A 19,013-nucleotide genomic window follows, 5' to 3' on the forward strand; every position below is an offset into this window, starting at 1 on the left:
TCACCACAGGGGTGTGTGGGTAACACTTGTAACCACAGCACATGCACAGACCATGCCTTGCTTGTCCTTTCCTTCAGTTAGGAGCATGGTTTGTTTCTACCTCTTGGCTATAGTGAATAATGCTGTTATAAACATGGGTGTACACGTTTCACTTCAGATACTGCTTCTCAGACTTTGGGATGTATACTCAGAAGAGGAGTGTTATTCAGCCTCTCCTATGCATTCACCATTGGTGTCATTTTAATTTCCTCATATTATCTCTTTACTCACATCAAACCATCAATTCCACCGGTATCCCTCCTTCCCTTCTCATCGCCAGAGGGTAATTGTGTGAGCTTCTCCTCCCTCTACTTCCTGCCTAGCTACACCCACTCACTCAAACTTATCTCCAGCCTCTGCTAACACAGACCACATCATTTTATTCTCATCCCTTTCTGTTTCTTCTACAACATTGTTCCATTAACTATACCCTCTCCAAGCTCAGATGGCTCCTTTCCACCTCCAAGCCTCACCAAGCCCAGACACATTCTGCAAATCACCGCCATCCATCTCATACCAACGCAGGCCAAAATCATAGGACACTGTCACATGACAGAAAGGCCACACAAGTCACTTGCTCTGCCAAAACAGGAATTAAAGACACCCAGTGCATCCTCAGGAATAGATCTTCCCTCCCACACTGCTTTTCCTTGACTTCTCTCTGTGGCAGATACTCCCTAACCACTGGCAACCTACCTATTGTTGATAACATCCAATCCACATGCCATTAATTTCACATTCCAGTACAAAGAGCTTCTCTCATCATCAACTTCAATAGTTCTATTCAATAACTCTACTTGATAGCTCTGATTTGTCCAAATAGGGATACATGCCGCCAAATAAACCAATTAGTGGGGTCAGGGTAATCAAATCAGCAGAAGGCAAAAGCTGAATAGTTTGTTCCGCTGTGGAGGTTTAGGTAGAATTGCTTTATCTCAATGGTTCTCATGTGGGGTGATTTTGCCCCCAAGTGGTATTACTGGGTAGTGTTTAGAGTCAGTTTTGGTGGCTACAATGGGAGGGAAAGGATCCTACTGGCATCTAATGGGTAAAGGCCAGAGACATACTAAATACCTTACATACAGAATACTCTCCACAACAGAGCATTATCTGCTACAAAACATCAGAAGGAGGTCCCACAGTCTACCAGAAGCATGCGGAACTGGAAGAAAGCATGGATTCCCAGTCGAAAAGCTGGGGAAGGGGATTCCAAAAGAAAGGACTCATTTAAAGTAACTAATAGGCCTGGGAAGGTGGCTCAGTGGTAGAGCGCTTGCCTTGCATGCATAAGGCCCTGGGTTCGATTCCTCAGCACCACATAAGCAGAAAAAGCTGGAAGTAGTGCAGTGGCTCAAGTGGTAGAGTGCTAGCCTTGAGCTGAAGAGCTGAGGGATAGCGCCCAGGCCCAGAATTCAGGCTCCATGACCAACAAAAGTAAATAAATAACCATTAGCTATATCCTCAATCTGAAAGTAAGTACTCCTGAAACTATCCATGTTTCTCTTCTAATATTTCTCTTTCCTTTCTCTTCTTCGCTTTTCACCACCATGTTTTCTGAACGACTTGTTGACGTTAACTGTTTCAACCAGTCATTTCAGTCATTCATTCAATAAATAATTCCAGGTCATGGGATATGACAGTGATAAACTGATGTGGTCTCATGAAACCCTTATTGGTAAGGGAGAACCAAATAATAAATTGTCAGATGGTAATAAGGGGGAAAAAACACTTTAAAAATTACAAAGCAGGGAACTAGGAAAGTATATGCTCAGAATGAACGTTCTAAGAAAGACTCCGTTAAGGTGGTCCCATCTGAGAAAAAGAACTCAAGAGAACAGAAGATAGATTCCTAGGAAAAGAACATTCTGAGCAAAAGGAACATTGAATGGGAACATAATGAAGAGGCGACACTCTTGCTGTGGTTTGGGAATGACTCATTACCCCACAGGTGGGAAAACCTAGTAGAAATGAGTTGGGGGGCGGGGGAAGGGAGGCAGGCAGAGAGAAGAAAAGTGGAGTGGGTATAGAAAGAGAAAATCCTTGAGTGTTACCCTTGAGCAAGTATAATAACTGAGTTTACACAGCTTATCCTCACATAAAGGAGTGAACATTACTGAACATACTGATAAAGAAAGTCAGCCATTATCAGAACTAAATCTACTACTGCCAGAACCAGCTTACAAGTAATTTTCCAGGAACTTTCCCATTGGGCTACACCCAAAGTCAAAACATTGGTGCTCTACCCAATAATAGATTGTACTCCTCACCACTAGGGTTCAGTTTGGAAACTCCTCTAGGCCCCAGTTCTCCCAGTGTGGCTTGCTTCTTCCCAGAATATTTTCTGTAACAATAGTAGCAGGAAATTAGACTTTTGAAGCCAAATGTAAGTGTTGGGGCGGAGTGATGTTAGAACATGTTGAAGTTCTCTTTGACAGGGTTCTATTTCCTCAGTGATGAAGGAAGCAAAGCTATAAATAGAGATGATGGATGATGAAGGATGTGTTAGTGTTCAATAGCAAGATTAAAAATACCTGAAACTGCCATTTAGAATGGAAGACCAATGGATTATATAATGGTGGAAATCCTTGGTGGAATTACAATGGGCCACTTGAAGTGAGTTGTGACTAAAGTAAGGCCAGCCATTGCTCTCTGTACCAAGAGATACAGAGCTTGTGAGTGTCAGGGTAGTAGGGGTATAGGATTGGTAGCTAGAGAAGTGAGATGGTTGTAGTTTGGACGATGCAGTTTCAGTGACAAGAGCATGGACAAGGGTATTCATGACGGAGCACAGGCCAGAGTCCAGGCGCTCCAAAAGCCAACTATTTGGAAAATACCAAATTGAAGTCACTGAGGATCAGGATGGAAGTAAAATGAGAGTAAGGAACTTAGTCCTTCGAAGATTGGGAGGAGAAAGCAGAGGGACAAGATGACTGCCATACCAAGTGTGCAAAACCGCCTGTTCTGATAGAGTGGGTTATAAAGCTATCAGAAGCAAACATAATCCTATTCCCTGAACATACCTTATTGTAATCTGGCTCAGTCCATTACTTTTGAGAACTTGGAAAGATAACAGCAGATGTGTGTGTGTGTGTGTGTGTGTGTGTGTGTGTGAGAGAGAGAGAATGTAAGAGAGAGAGAAAGAGTGTGTGTGTGTGTGTGTGTGTGTGTGTTTCTAGGTCCCTGAGCTTCTCTGTGCTCAAGGCTAGTACTCTACCACTTGAGCCACAACACCACTTCTGACTTTTTCTGAGTAGTTTATTGGAGATAGGAGTTTCGTGGACTTTTCTACCCATGCTGGCTTTGAACCCCAATCCTCAGATCTCAGCCTCCTGAGTAGCTAGGATTACAGGCGTGAGCCACCAGCATCCAGCTGCAGATCTTTGAATAAATGGTAAAAGGAAGTGTCATAAGTCTATGACCAATGCTGGTGTTTCTTATGGTAGAGTCTTAAGACAGAGCCCAATGGAAACTAGGGAGAAATAAGGTGCATTGGAACCCTACCCTCTGCCTAATAAATCTCACACCTCCTGACCTTCACTAAAGCCCCTCTATCCACTCCCAAGTCCTTCTGTCTCATGGTTAGAAATAGCTCTGGATGTTGGGGTGCTGCATCAGAATAAGGACACCAACTTGAAAAGAACTTGGCAAGGCAAAGTTTACTTCTGCAGAAGAACACAACATCAGCAAAAAATCTGGCAAGCAAGCACCCAGGGCAGTCAGGCTGCTCCCTTTTAATCCCTCACCCTGAAGGCCCTGGCCCTCAGCTCAGATTGGTTGAGCTCAGGTTCACAATCTGCAAAAAGAGGTGGCTTAATTAACCGGATATAATTAAAGGACCTTCTAACAGGATATCTTAATTAAAGTGCTCAGGAACAGAGTTACGTAACTAAAAAGTAAGCAAGGGTGATGCAACCTGGCCAAATCAGGAAAGCTTCAAAAGAGCCATTCTCTCAAGATTAAAAGGAATTAGAATCTGAGCCTCCTCCTTTCTCCTCAAAAAAAAAAAAAAAAGATTAAAAGGAAGCAAATTACTTGGTGCTATTCCTGGGCTCCTTTTTGCTCAAGGCTAAAGCTATTCCACTTTAGCCACAGCACCACTTCCTGCTTTTGCTGTGATTAATTGGAGATAAGAATCTCTCAGACTTTCCTTCCCAGGCTGGCTTCAAACTGCAATTCTCAGATCTCAGCCTTCTGTGTAGTTAGGATTACAGGCATGAGCCACAGATGCCAGACCAAAATAAATAGATAGATAGACAGTAGACAGACAGACAGACAGACAAATACAATAGATAGACAATTACAATGTGTAATATGTATGCATTTTTTTAAAGAAAAGAAATTGGGCCAGTCCTGGGACTTGGGCTCAAGGCTAGTGCTCTCCCACTTGAGCCACAGCTGCAATTCTGGTTTTTGTTGTTAACTGGAAATAAAGAGTTTCAAGGCCCGTCCCGCCTGGCTTGGTTTTGAACCACACTCCTCAGATCCCAGCCTCAGGAGTAGTTAGGATTACAGGTGTTAAGACATCAGCACTGGATTACAGAAATTGAAGTGTGCTAGTTCTCTAGCTCTGTAGAGCACCCCTCCCCCCCCATTAGTGTTCTTTGATTGAAAGCCACACAAATTGATTCTTCAGAATTGTGAAGGTCAGCAGTGAAAATGAGTTAATGAGTTTTCTAGGACTAAAGTGTCCCAGTATGGTGTTGGTAAGACAAATTGTTTCCGAAAGCTCCAGGAGAAAACGTTTCTTGCAGTCTCTTCCAGCTTCTAGAAGCAGCAAGCATTCCCTGGCTCCTAATGCAGCTCTGGCCTTGGCTTTCTTGGTGGCCTCCTTCCCTCCCTCCCTTCCTTCCCCTCCCTGTGATTACATCAGACACAACTGCGTAACTCTGGACGATGTCCTCAACTCAACATCCTTGATTTGATCACTTCGGCAAAGCCCTTTTACCTGGTAGTGTGACACAGATTGAGATGTAGTGACCTTAGGGGGGTGGTAATGACTTTATTCAGCCTAGCCCAGGTCTCACCCTTGAATCCTTAATCCACTGCCTAATATAATTTTGTTTTTGACTCCCTGCCCCCATCCCTGGTTGCCAGAGTTTGAACTCCAGGCCTCACTCTCCAGTTTAGCTCTTCTGTTCAAGGATGGTGCTCAACCTCTTGAGTCACACCTTAGCTTTTGTCTTTTTGCTAGCGAATGGGAGATGATTTGCCCGGGGCGGAGGGGGGGGGGAATGGGATGCTGGCTTCCTACAACACACCTCAGACTTCAGCCTCCCAAGTAGTGAAGATTACAGATGTGATTCACCAGCACCTGACCCTCTTTCTCATTTGTGTGTGTGTGTGTGTGTGAGAGAGAGAGAGAGAGAGAGACATATTTTTCCATTGTATGAAGTAGTGCCAGTATGGATATATGATCCCCCTTTTTTATTCTCTTGCTGCCAATTTTAAGCAAAGGACGAAGCCAAAGCTCCCGCTGTAGGATCCAGTCCGGTGCGCTCGCTGTCTCTAGCATATCCTGCACTTAACTACCCATCACCGACCCGGGCCACCCCAAGTCGGGGGGCCGAGGCCAACGCCTCCCACTGCCTCGGAGAGGCGTCGAACGCCAGCCCTGACCCCGGCCCCGCACCCGGCGGTGAGGCCGAGGGACGCTGCGCGCGGAGCCCGACCTCCCCGCGGGGAGGCCGCCCGCCCGTGCGCACGCCCCGGACGTCACACGTGGCCTGCGATCCTCCCCGCGGCCGCGGGCGGCGCCTGGGCCCCGCCGCCCTCGCGGCGTTCTGGGAAGGGGTGGATACGGATGTGGCAGCGCCCCGCCCGCGAGGACAACCTTTGTCCCCGGGCTCGGGGGGAGCCCGCGCGCCGCCGCAGCGAGGCCGGCCGGAGTCTCGCTCGGCACCCGGGTCTCCCCCCTGGTGCGGGAAGCGCAGCCCGGAAGCGGCCGCGATCCGAAGCTTTCGGTCCCGGAGCCGGAGCGCTCGCCGGAGCCCGGGCTCCGAGCGCAGCCCCGGGACTCAGAGCCCAGCCCCGGGGGTCGCCGAGCCCGGGCCTCCGGCGCGCGCCCCTCCGCCCCTGCCGCTCGCTTTGCGGACACCTTGGTTTCTAGCTCGGCTCGGGGATGCTGGGGGCCTCTTCTCCGAGGACCCTGGAGCCGGGGGGGACCCCGGCGCCCCCGCTCTCCCTCTGCTGCGGAGGAGCCTTGCTGGCGATCCTGATGCTGCTCGCGCTGCCCACGGCCTGGGGTGAGACGCGGGACCGGCGTGGGGAGGGGGCGCGGCTGGGGCGGGAGGGTCTCCGAAGGCACCGCCTCGGTGGGCTCTGGCCGCGAGGGTCCGGGGTCCCCCGGTGTGCTTTGCCTCGGGGGACGAGTGCAGCTCCCCCCAACCCCAGGTCCCCACCCCTCCCACCCAGGTCCCCACCCCTGCGCCACCGACTGCACCAGCCTGTCTGTGTGCGTCACTGGATCCGGTGAAGGTTTGTGAAGTTTCCCTTTAAAAATGGGGACTCCATGCCAGGTCCTCGACTTTGATCACCGAATAAGAATTTCAGGATTAGTCACAATAATAAGAAAACTTGGCGGCTCTTTGTTGAGTAAGCAAGCCAGTAAGCCCACCCGCAGACCCGCAGACACACCCTCTAACCGGGTGTGGTGCTGTCAAAGGAAAAGACACCCTGGGCTCTTTGATATCAGGCGAATTCATGTGATAGAGGCCGGGCCTGGCTTCTAGTTGTGCAGGTTGGTGGTGTTACACTTTTTACCACTTGGGCTCAAGGGCTCTGAGACTGGGCAGAACTTTTCATGTATGACCATTATGTTTGGGCACCGCTTTTAGGAGGGAATGCATTCTGCCCTACAGTCAATATTATTTTTCTATTATAAAGGTGATGTACAGAGGGGTTGCAGTTGCACAAATCAGGTAATGAGTACATTTATTTTGTTTTAGACAATGTCACCCCATTCATTTTTCTCCGGGTTTTTCTCCCCCTCCCCCCCCCATGTTGTATAGTTTATTTCCAACAATACAGTCTGCCATATATTTTAAAACTGGTGTTTATCCCTGAGATGAAATGCATCCTGCCACAAATGTTTATCCTTTGAGGTAAGTGCTCTGTACCAGGAGGAGCCATTTTTTTCTAAGTATTTGCTTCTCTAGGATACATGTTCTTTTTTTTTTTTTAATGTCCTCTCTCAGTTTTTAGAGCACACCAATTGTTTGGGGCCATCAGGGAAGGTCGGATGGAGATAGCTTATATTAATACTGCAGCTTATGGAGGAGTGCAAGGGTTAAAACAAAGTAGGCGGCGCTTTGTTTTTAAATACTCTGTTTCTAAATTCACAGCTGCCATATCCTTCCTCATATTCACAGTGTGGATTGGCTAGGTAGTAGGGTGTGGCACTGGCCCAAGTAAAACTAAGGGTTTTACAGCTCCCAGAAACCTGGATTCTAACCTAGCCCTTTCACCTAGAGGGAAGCGACGGTGCCCGTCTGATTCCTCCTCTCTACAGTGCTTTATGATCTGTCCATCCTGGCTGCGTTGCTACAGTGTTTTGGATACATACAAGGAGCCAACCAACACACTTGTCACTTAATGCTCTTCTGTCCCTTTCTCCAACCATCATCTCTGGCCTGGGTTCCCAAGGGTGTTTAGACAAATAATCGTAGGGGTACATCTGAAAACTGCCCTGCATTTGAGGGTGCATTGAATACCTTTGCTGTCCATCTCTAATCACCATCTACCTTAATAGCATTTAATTGAGCCCCTACTTTAAGGGAGATGCTCTCCTGACAGATACTTGGGGTTTAGAAAAACAAGAGAGCTCCCACCACAGTGGAACTGATGTCTGAGAAGGGAAGTGGAAGGGTGTATAGTTTGCATTTTGGTAGTGTGGTTGGCACACAATAAAGCCTACCGTTACCTACTAGGGAGATTTTGAGGCCACATCTGCCCTTCCTTCCTCCTGGCTTCAAGTAGCTAAACATTTTCAGTAAAATCCTTCTCGCACCCTATCCATTCCTCCGTTTTCTTGGTTGCTTACACTCACTGGCAACATGTGGGTTGAAGTGAGTTTTGCATTGTTCAACCTCTTCCTGACAGCTCCAGGGTGCTCTAGAAACACTTACATTCATTGATCGTTTCTTCTCTTTTGAGAGAGCAAGGATAATAGAAAACCAAATTTCCATCACAGTTGCTATGAATCTTTTGTCTCTAGGTATCAGAAAGTAGCCTGTCAGGCAAAGAGGTAGGATCAAAACTTGAGTACACCAAGTTAAGGAATGTGTTGTCAATGCTTACAGACTAAGGTGGTCCTTGTATCACTATCTGCCCACTTCTTACTGGAATGTAGCTGTAGTTTGCCTGTGTTTATTAAGTTACTATTACTCTATTAATTGCGAGCAACAACAAACATTTGTTGAGGCTATCACAGTAACCTCCAAATGCAACACAGATTAAAACCTTACAGTCAGTCATTTGGCTGTCAAAGTGACTTAAATGAAGCGAAGGTAGATGGAAAGAATGCCTTCCCCTGAGCATAGCCAATTTGGAATTTAACAGAGAGCTAGCTAATTGCCTCCAAGCTCTGTGCCTATGGAAATTGGTTTGGGGTTTCCAGCCTCTCCTACTCACTGCAGGAGAGCTTTGGACTCCAGGCAAGTCAGTTAGCAACTCGATCATCAGTTGTCCATATGTACAAAATGGACGTCATTGACATCTTGAACTTTGAGAGGCCGGTTGTGAAAACCAGGTGAGGTAGTACCAGGACAGTGTTTTGTAACTACACAACTCTTGCAGACCTGAGAAAGTCACTCAAGAGAGACTAAGTGCTGCAGGATGACTTAATAAGGGAGCAATGTGAACTCTTATAAATATGTTCTCCAAGGACCGCTGGCGTCACAGCTGAAGACACCAAAACAGAATTGTCTCAGCAAGGCAGAACTTCTGTGCGGAAGGGTTGTACCATTGGCAAACAGCCTCACTAAGCTGGCAGACTACTGCCATTTGATCCCTAAAACACCAGGCTCTGCCTCTCTGCTTGATTGGCTGAGCTTAGGTCCACAATATGCTTGTGATTGGCTAGCTTGAAGAGGGTAGGATGCATTTGCATAAAGTGACCATTATAAGACATTGAGATAAAATTAACCGTACACAAGCAGTCTTGAAATGTACCCAACACCCTCTGCTTAAAGCAATCTGAAGTGTGCCTCCCTCACATCCAATACAATATCTAAGGTGGCTTATTTCCACTTTGGAACAAGCTTCCAAAACAAACCTTATGTTTCAAAAATCCTTTCTTATCCCAAAAGATTTCCTCTTTCCTTTTTTTGTTGTTGGTTGTGAGGCTTGAACTCTGGGCCTGAGCACTGTCCCTCAGCTCTTCAGCTCCAGACTAGCGCTCTACCACTTCCGGTTTTCTGGTGGTTGATTGGAGATAAGAGTTTTACAGACGGGGCTGGAAAGATGGCTCAGTGGTAGAGCGCTTGCCTTGCATGCATGAGGCCCTGGGTTCAATTCCTTAGCACCACATAGCAAAAAGAAAAAAAGCCAGAAGTGCCACTGTGGCTCAAGTGGTAGAGCACTAGCCTTGAGCTGAAGAGCTGAGGGACAGCGCCCAGGCCCAGAGCTCAAGCCCCATGACTGGACCCCCCACCCCCCCCAGAAAAAAAACAGTTTTACAGACTTTCCTGCATGGGCTGGCTTTGAACTTCGATCCTCAGATCGCAGCCACCGGAGTAGCTAGGATTACAGGCGTTTGCCACCAGCGCCAGGCTTCCTCTTTCCTTTCTTTACTTGCTGATATTATCTTAGCAGAATAAGCAGTAAGAGCCAAGCCACTGAGCCGAAGCAGGAACTTTTAAGCAACCCACTTTTGAGAAAAGACTAAATGAAAGGAGCATGGCTTAAACATTAGTGCTTACAGAGTGAATCAAAACTCAGGTTGTATAATATGCTTCTCAGGGGTATTTATTTTGTATAAAATATCAGAGGAGGGGCTGGGAAGGTGGCTCAGTGATAGAGTGCTTGCCTTGCATGCATGAGGCCCTGGGTTTGATTCCTCAGCACCACATAAGCAGAAAAAGCCAGAAGTGGGGCTGAGGCTCAAGTGGTAGAGCGCTAGTCTACAGCTGAAGAGCTCAAGGACAGCGCCCAGACCAAGTTCAGGCCCCAAAATGGCAGAGGATTGGGATTATTTTGTTAATATAAGGCATTCACTATGTTAAATTCAGACCAAATAGAGTTCAGAGGAAGGAAAGTTAAAGAGATGCATTCCAGACTGATAAAGGAGACAGCCCTCCCTCAATGAATGTATGCAATCCTTGATATGTATGTGCTTAATGACAGAGGATCAAGATATGTGAAGCCATACCTTAATAGAACTGTGGGCAGAAATAAATAGATCCACTATGATGACTGATGACATTAACACTCCTCTAGCAGAGACTCAATAAGGAGCTAGTTGAGCTTAGCAGTCCATCAGTATAGGGAGTATAGATGGCCAGTATAAACTGCTTCACCCATCAACAGCAGAATGTCTGTTCTTCTCATGTTCCTGTAGATAATTTACCGGGATAAACCACATTTAGACTCACAAAAAATGGCATAATGTTTAAGTGTTTGACAACATTAAACAATGTTTACTGGCAAGAAGTTTAACACAGACTCTGGCACCCTCTTCTGGTCCTCCTGTAACTCATAATGTGTTATTTCTGCTATGAAAACAAGCAGTGTAGAAAGGAGTTCCCATTTGTGCTTGGTGGGGCATTTCAATTTTCATATCTCCAAAGGGTAGGCTTATGTTTTAGGTTAGCCTAGTTTTATCTAAAAATGACCTTTATATTTTGGCAAAGAATTTCAAGAATGTCTTGCACAAAAAAAAATACCATTCCAGTTTTTGTACCTCCAATTGGTAGATTTATGTTTTAGATTAACCTAGATTTATCTAAAAATGGCCTTCATATTTGGGCAAGGAATTTCAAAAATGTCCTGCACAAAAATACCAAACAAAGATAATTCTAAGACCAACAAACAAAATGGAAGAGCCAATCCTCCTTCCACCCCTCCCCAGAAGACAGGCCAACACAGGCTTGATGTGAGAGGCACTGAGAGAGGGAAACTCTTGTTGAGTTTACAACAAATGATAAAAATTGACTCCTCTCCTTCCCCTCCCCAAAAAAATAATCTAGAAAGCATCAAGAAGACCAGTTGAACTACAGCTGCATATACACTATTATCAATGGAAACTGGAACTGTATTTTGTCCACTTTTGGGTTTTATTTCATGGTCACATTAAGTCATGATGACTAGCAAAGCATTTGAAATGCTTATACCAGCTGTGTGATATTGCCTTTAATTTTGTCTATAATTTTTAATAATCTGAAATTTTATTGTTTGGGGGAAATGTATGCTATCTTTAAACTGATCAAATTGCCTAAGCAAAACCATTGCAAACCCCTTAGCCCAAAAGAGAATGTGCAGAATGGGAGCAGAGTTAATAGCCCAGATTGATAGCTCCCATTGGAGCAAAGGCATGTGCGTCTCTGGTTTATTGAGCCCATTGTGCTGATGGCAGGATGGGCCAATCTGCCTTGAAAGAAGGTTTGCGTCAAGAGTATTTGAAAGTGGGCTGTGTCATCCAAGACCAAAACTATAATGAGGTGGCAATGTACATCCATGGCAGTGGCTAAAATTAAGATTAACCATGCCACTTGTTGCCAATATTAACTGGAATGTATTAACTGGAATGATCACACATAAAGCAAAGTAAATCCTGAAAACAGCTGGACAGTTTCTTAAAAGATTAGGCTCATACCCATACATCTAACATATAACTGTACATTTTGTTCCTAGGTTTTTATACCAAAGAAATGAAAGCTTATATATCCACATTAATTTTCATAGTCAACTTTTGATATTGTTAATTTTCCTAAAAGCGGAAACAATCCAGAATGTGTGTCAAACAGAAGAATGGGTAAATTGAAGTATCTTTAATATGACTGTATATTTCTCAACCACAAAAACAACCATGTTTATATATGTAACAACTTGAATGAATCTCAAAATAATAATACTGTGTGGTAGCTAAATCAAAAAGAGCAAAAACTGAGCGGTGGTCCTAGAAAGGCAAATCAGGATGGAAGTTGTCTTTATTCCCAAATCAGAGAAGGAAATGGGAGGATGGATGGATAGCCGAGGGAGAACTCTCTGTGGTAGGGAGTGTGAGGGAAGTGTTTTGATTTCATGTTGGATACATATGTCATCAACTTGTAGTGCATAAGTACTCATCAACGATTGCATGTTGTATACCGTATATCTTGAGTTTATGGAGTTCATGTTATTATATTTGTCATAGGAGCAGTCATCATTTGAAGGACTGGTAACACAAGAGGAAAAAGAAACTAGATCAAGCTTTCTCTAGTGAAAGCTCATGAGCACCTTTTCCTGCGCTGTTACCACATTTTTATTATTATGTATGGTACTCATACTAGAGCTCAAGTTAAGAAGATTAGGTAAATAAAGGACAGAAATGTCATTACAGGGCTGGGAAGGTGGCTCAGTGGTAGAGCGCTTGCCTTGCATGCTCGAGGCCCTGGGTTCGATTCCTCAGCACCACATAAGCAAAAAGAAAAAAGCTGGAAGTGGCGCTGTGGCTCAAGTGGTAGAGCACTAGCCTTGAGCTGAAGAGCTTAGGGACAGTGCTCAAGCCCAGAGTTCAGGCCCCATGACCGGACCCTAAAAAAAAAAAAAAAAAAAAGAAATGTCATTACAAAAGTAGTCCCTGCATGTGGCCATGTGGCCATGTGGCTTGCCCAGGGTAGGCCTCCTGAGATAGTTGGCCTCTCTCACCAGTTTTAGCACCAGAATCAGCACTTTGTTCAAGCTTCAGTAGATGAGACAAACCCCAGCATTGTATTATTCACCCCGCCCTGTCCATTAGAAAACAGTGAGGCATAGTATTTGAGAATGCAGGAACTAATTTTCACAGTGGTTTTTAAGTGTTATTATCTATCAAGTTACCTGTGAAGCTTTTTAAAGATAGAGATGGCCGGGTCCTAACTTAGACCCAGTGAATCAGAACTCTTGGGGGTATAGCCTGCCTACACTCTTTTTCTTTTTTTCTTTTTTCTTTTGTTGTTGGTGGTGGTAGTGGTGGTGGTGGGGCTTGTACTCTGGCTTGGGCGCTGTCCCTGTGCTCTTCAGCTCAAGGCGAGCGCTCTACCACTTGAGCCAAGCACCACTTCCAGTTCTCTAGCAGTTTATTGGAGATAAGAGTCTCACAGAGTTTCCTGCCCAGGCTGGCTTTGAACCATGAGCCTCAGATCTCAGCCTCCTGAGTAGCTAGGATTACAGGTGGGAGCCATCAGCACCTGGTTTGCCTACACTCTTGCTTTTTAAATTTTATGGGAAATTCATTAGTTATTTGTTTATTGTAATAAACACTCATTGAGTTTTTCTTGCTGGGGGCTAAGTACTTGGACCGTATTAATTTAAGGGAACAAAAGATATGTGGTCTCTCACCCTTACATAAACCATCTTCAGTATCTACTGAGGGAAATAGATATAAAAGCATATTATAATCATGACATATTATTTATATAATAGGAAAAGAAAAGGATGGGTCAGTGGAAAGTCTTGCAAGGTAGGGTAAGGAGAACTGGTTGAAGTTTTCGATTTCTAGAAGAGTGAAGGACAAGTGGAAAAGCCAGAGACAGGGAAAAGGATGTATGTGTATAAGAAACGAAGAGAAAACAAAAGGGCTACATCTCAGTGAGAAGACAGAATGGGACAAGATGGAAGAAGAATCGTAGCCCAGGGTGGCCTGCTAGACAGCAGTGGACTTAATGAAGAGATTCTTTTCAGAAGAAATGAATGTGAGGTTTCTTTGTAAAGAAGCAGAATTCTTTGCCTAAATAATGAGTGCAAAGATTATCCCCAGTTCTGTCTAATGCTTTGTCAATAGGACAAAAAGCAGCTTTAGAAATTCTCATAGGTAAGTGGTTCCATGAAGCCTATGATAGGCACCGTGGAGTGCAGACACCAGGACCTAGGCTGAGACACCTCAAAATAACAATAACGCTAAAATCAAAATCAGAGCATAATGAACAATACCAAAAAAAAAAGTGGGGGATAGGCTTCACCCTGCCCTTCATACTTCAGATCAATTAATCTTAAGAGAGGGGAGAAAAAGAAGATGTCCAAAACTAAGCTAAAATGATGATATTTCTTCCCAATTGCATGTTCTGACTCTAAATGACATTTTTTAATTTAAGTCTGCTAGGTCCTAGTGGAAGGTAGCTAAGTCAGTTATTTAATTCAAAACAGGTATCAGGAAAAACGAATAAATGCTTTCAGAAAGAGAAGTACAAACTTTAGTAGTTGAGTTTTGTCTCTTTTCTCCTTGATAACAGACTCTCAAAGAGTGACGGCCATTCCTGAAGGCCAAAGAGAGGTTCATGGTCCACTCAACCTTGGTGAATCACCAAGAGACAACATGGCTGAGTACATTTTGTTGCTCCAGAGAGGGAGAAGTGCTAAGTGGACTCGAGTGGAATAATCCCAGACACAGGCACTTCTGCTGAGCTAAATTTTGAAACTTGGAACTGGAGGTTTCCTATTTTTGTTTTTTGTGTGTGTGTGTTTTTTTGTGCTGGTCCTGAGACTTAAACTCAGCTCTGGGCACTGTCCCTGAGCTTTTTTTGCTCAAGGCTAGCACTCTACCACTTGAGCCACAGCTCCACTTCAGCCTTTTTTGGTGGTTTGGTTGGAGATAAATGTCTCATGGACTTTCCTAATGGGTCTGGCTTTGAACTGCAATTCTCAGATCTCTCAGCTTCTTGAGTAGCTAGGATTATAGGCATGAGCCATCGGTGCCCGGTGCTGAAATTACCCGCCCCCCCCCACACACACTTTTTTCTTTTGGTTGACTGTGGGGCTTGAACTCAGGACCTGGGTGCTGGCCTTGAGCCTCTCTGTGCTCAAGGCTAGAGTTGTACAACTTGAGCCACAGGGCCACTTCTGGTTTTTGAGTGGTTAATTAGAGAAAAGAGACTCACAGGGACTTTTCTGCCCTGGATGGCTTTAAATCGCAATCCTCAGACCTCATCTTGGCCTCCTGAGTAGCTAGGATTACAGGTGTGAGCCATCAGTGCCCAGATTGGACTTCCTTTTTAATAAAAGACTATATACTACTGCTTAAGTCAAAGGAGCTGAAACTTCTTAATGGGGAGATAGTAACCAAAATATTTTAGAAGTTCATTTTTTAAGATCTTGACTAAAGGAATAAAAATCATTTGCTATTGTAAACATAGATTTTTCTCTTTTTCGATCACACAGTATAGAGGAAATAAATAGAAAGAAAAGTAACTAACTTTCTGTTAATGTTGCTATCACTGTGGTCTTGATCTCCAGGACAGTGCAAGGCTCCAGAACAATTCTCCTCTGCCAGGCCTACAACTCCAATTGATGAATCTGAGTTTCCCATCGGAACATCTTTGAAGTATGAATGTCGCCCTGGGTTCATACGGAGACAGTTCTTGATCACCTGCCTCCCAAACTCCGAGTGGACAGATGTTTCAGATAAGTGTATACGTGAGTAACTCTAATCTGGGAAATCTTTTGTATCTGTCCAAACACTTTGTTCAGGAGTTAGAAGTTAAGACACACAGGAGCAAATAACTTACAGTATATGTGACATGTCTTACAGATCTTATCTTTTTACGATGAGTTCCTGGCACCTCTGATATGAGTTTACTTTGTAAGAAAAACCATTGCATTGCACAATTGAGGGGTTTTCCATTTTTACAACTATGTAATGAATGAATGAGAAGGAAAGTATAATACATTAAATAACTAAAAAATAAGAAAATGCCAGAATGTGTTTGAGACCTGTGAATTAGAATACCTGGATAAGACTCTGATAATAAATGAACTGTGTATGTTTCTGGGAGTCATAGTGTGAGAGATGAGAAAGAAATGAGGGCTAGTCTTTTGGAAAGGAAGGCCTTTCCTAGTGGCTGATTCTAAAGTGGTCTGATTAGCTTCCTCAGAGTTACAATATCTGTGATATTATCACAATCACACATGCTCTACAGTAAGTTATACTTGGGTTAAGACTTCTTGTACTAATAAAAAAAAAGTTTCAGATGACTTTACCTGGCTTCAAAATTCTGTTTCTTTCCCATAGGTAAAGCATGTAACACTCCTCCAGATCCTCTGAATGGCAGGGTACATGTACAAACAGATACGCAGTTTGGATCTACAATCACTTACACCTGTAACCAGGGGTGAGTTAGACTCAATAGCTCTTAGTTCAAAGGTGCTAGAATAGCAGTACTACCTTCCAGTCACATCTAGAATCCAGTATCTCTAGTGAATAGAGAAATGCAAATTAAACCCACCTTATACTAATGAAGATTGTACTATTCTAAAAGGTAGACTATAATAAGGGTTAATGAGCCTGTAAAGAAATTAAAGTCCTCCTACACCGAATGGCTTGCAGATTATGAATGAGGCACTGGCCCCGCCTGTCTGAAGACTGCAGCAGCAAGCCCACCCTCCTGTTCTGCCAGACTGTCCACTCAGAAACTTTCCTTAGACAATAACGTCCAGAGTTCATAACCACGACATCTGCTTTAGAGGAAATGTTGAAAGGAGTTCTTCAAATTGTTATAAATAGGCCTGGTGAAGGAAAGTATAAGGCAAAGTTAAATTTTCATGTCTAGTCCAAGTGAAGATGTAACCAGCTTTAATGTAGCTCATTCATTATAAGTCCCTTTAGGTACACTTATGATAAACCACAAAGACAAAACCTCAATCAACCTCCCTCCCCCAAAAAGAACAAACTAAGCCCTAAGTCAGCAGAAAGAAAGAACTAATAACTAGCAGACAGAAATAAATGAAATGGAGACTGTGACTATAAAAATATAGAAGAACAATAAAACTAAATATTGGTGTTTTTAAAAGATGAAAACAAAAACCAGGGCTGGGAAGGTTGCTCAGTGGTAGAGCGCTTGCCTTGCATGCCTGGGTTCGATTCCTCAGCACCACATAAGCAAAAAGAAAAAACGCCAGAAGTGGTGCTGTGGCTCAAGTGGTAGAGCGCTAGCCTTGAGCTGAAGAGCTGAGGGACAGCGCCCAGGCCCAGAGTTCAGACCCCACGACTGGACCCAAAAAAAAAAAAAAAACCATTAGCAATACTAAGAAAAGAAGAATGCTCATAAACAAGGGAATATTAAAACAAATAGCAATATAAACACCTGTGCACTTAGCTTCTAATGTCCCTTCCTCTCTGCTTCTAGATTCCGGCTCCTGGGACCTTCCTCTGCCCTGTGCATCCTCTCAGGAAACACTGTGGTTTGGGATAATGAAGCGCCTGATTGTGAGAGTGAGTTTGAATTTCCCTTTCTACCATTTTTACTAATGAATTGATTTCCCTCTGGAATGATATATTCTTTCCAGTGCTGGGAATCTCTATGTCTATGAGTTTGTCCTTTCTCTTGTAAGTTCTAATAGTTTTAATGTATTCATTTTAAGACTGCCTTACGACATGCATGCACATGTGGGTTTGTTTGTATCTTTCTGCTGGATGTTTTTTTTTATTATAAGGAAACATATCTCTGGTCATATTTTTTCCTTAAAGGGTACTTTGTATGTAATTACTATAACTATATCATTACTGTCCAATTACTATAATTCTACTATAACTATACCAGCGTTTTTGTTCTTCATTTTTGCATCACATATGTTTCAACTCTTTTACTTCCAGACATTCTTTGTTCGGTAAGTATCATCTAGTCAGGCTTCATTTTTCCTATCTAAATTGAAGTTTTCCATTGGAGTGTTTAGAACATTTAAATTTGATAAGGTTACTAATGTAGTTAAGTATAAGTCTAACATCTGATTATTTCATGTTTATTTCTTTGTGCCAGTACCTGGGTTTGAACTCAGAGCCTCTTGCTCTTACTTGGCTTGCTTACTCTTGGCTAGTGCTCTAATAATTGAGCCACAACTCCAGTGTGGCTTTTTGCTGCTTAATTGGAGGTGATGGCTTAGAAACTTTTCTTCCTGAGCTAGCTTAAAACCTTGATCCTCCAGATCTCAGCCGGCTGCTGAGTAGCCACCGGTACCCAGTTTTACTTCTCACACTTTTTTTTTTGTTTTGTTTTGTTTTTCCGGTCATGGGGCTTGAACTCTGGGTGCTGTCTCGAGCTCTTCAGCTCAAAGTGAGCACTCTACCACTTCTGGCTTTTTCTGCTTAGGTGGTGCTGAGGAACCCAGGGCCTCATGCATGCAAGGCAAGCGCTCTACCACTGAGCCACCTTCCCAGTCCCATTTCTTACACTTTTTAATTAATCAAGTATTTTTTATTATTCCACATTTTTTCCTCAACACCTATTAAACTATGTCTTTTTTTTTTTTTAATATTCTTACTCTCAAAGAGTGACCCAAAGGTGGCGGCCTACATCCTTGATTTTCTAGACTGGAATTTAACTTCTGCTTTTACCACATCTCCAACAGCACAGGAAGAACCCAGATAGCAGGCTAGCTCCCTTTTTACCTTCCTGGCCTTTTCTTAGTGCTGTCATTCTCCTATTCCACAAGATATTGCTATTATTCAAAAGTAGCACTTAGCTGGGTGCTAGTGTTCCACACTTCCATCCCTCCTACGCCCTCCACAAGGCACAAAAGAACCTAGAATAAGGTCACTAGTGACTCATGCCTATAATCCTTACTACTTAGGAGGCTGGTATCTGAGGATTGCAGTTCCAAGCCAGCCTGGACAGGAATCACTAATTTACTTCCTGTAAGCTGAAAGTAGAGCTATGGTTCAAGTGGTACAGCCATTAGCCTTGAGCAAAAGAGCTCAGACAGTGCACAGGCCCTGCGTTCAAGACCAGAACCAGTGCGCGTACACACACACACAGCAATTATTTTACGTTTACCATAGGGTGTAGGGTAAAACCTTCTAATTATATTTT

General features: G+C 43.9%; 1 protein-coding gene across 4 annotated transcripts in view; it reads left to right on the forward strand.

Annotated features, from left to right (window-relative positions):
- The first annotated feature begins 5,888 nt into the window (after positions 1 to 5,888).
- LOC105986440 (complement receptor type 1-like) overlaps positions 5,889 to 19,013 on the forward strand; it is a 35,209-nt gene continuing 22,084 nt past the window's right edge. For all 4 annotated transcript variants that reach the window (XR_001175105.1, XR_001175106.1, XM_013017340.1 and 1 more), the window contains exons 1-4: positions 5,889 to 6,281; positions 15,445 to 15,624; positions 16,220 to 16,319; positions 17,334 to 17,419. Coding sequence is in view for 2 of the 4 variants with exons in the window: in XM_013017340.1 (XP_012872794.1) it covers positions 6,158 to 6,281; positions 15,445 to 15,624; positions 16,220 to 16,319; positions 17,334 to 17,419 (490 nt within the window). In the remaining 2 variants the exon portion in view is untranslated. The remainder of the gene's footprint in view (positions 6,282 to 15,444; positions 15,625 to 16,219; positions 16,320 to 17,333; positions 17,420 to 19,013) is intronic.

This window comes from Dipodomys ordii, unplaced genomic scaffold (assembly GCF_000151885.1).
Source record: "Dipodomys ordii isolate 6190 unplaced genomic scaffold, Dord_2.0 Scaffold35, whole genome shotgun sequence".
NCBI classification, from domain to species: Eukaryota; Metazoa; Chordata; class Mammalia; order Rodentia; family Heteromyidae; genus Dipodomys; species Dipodomys ordii.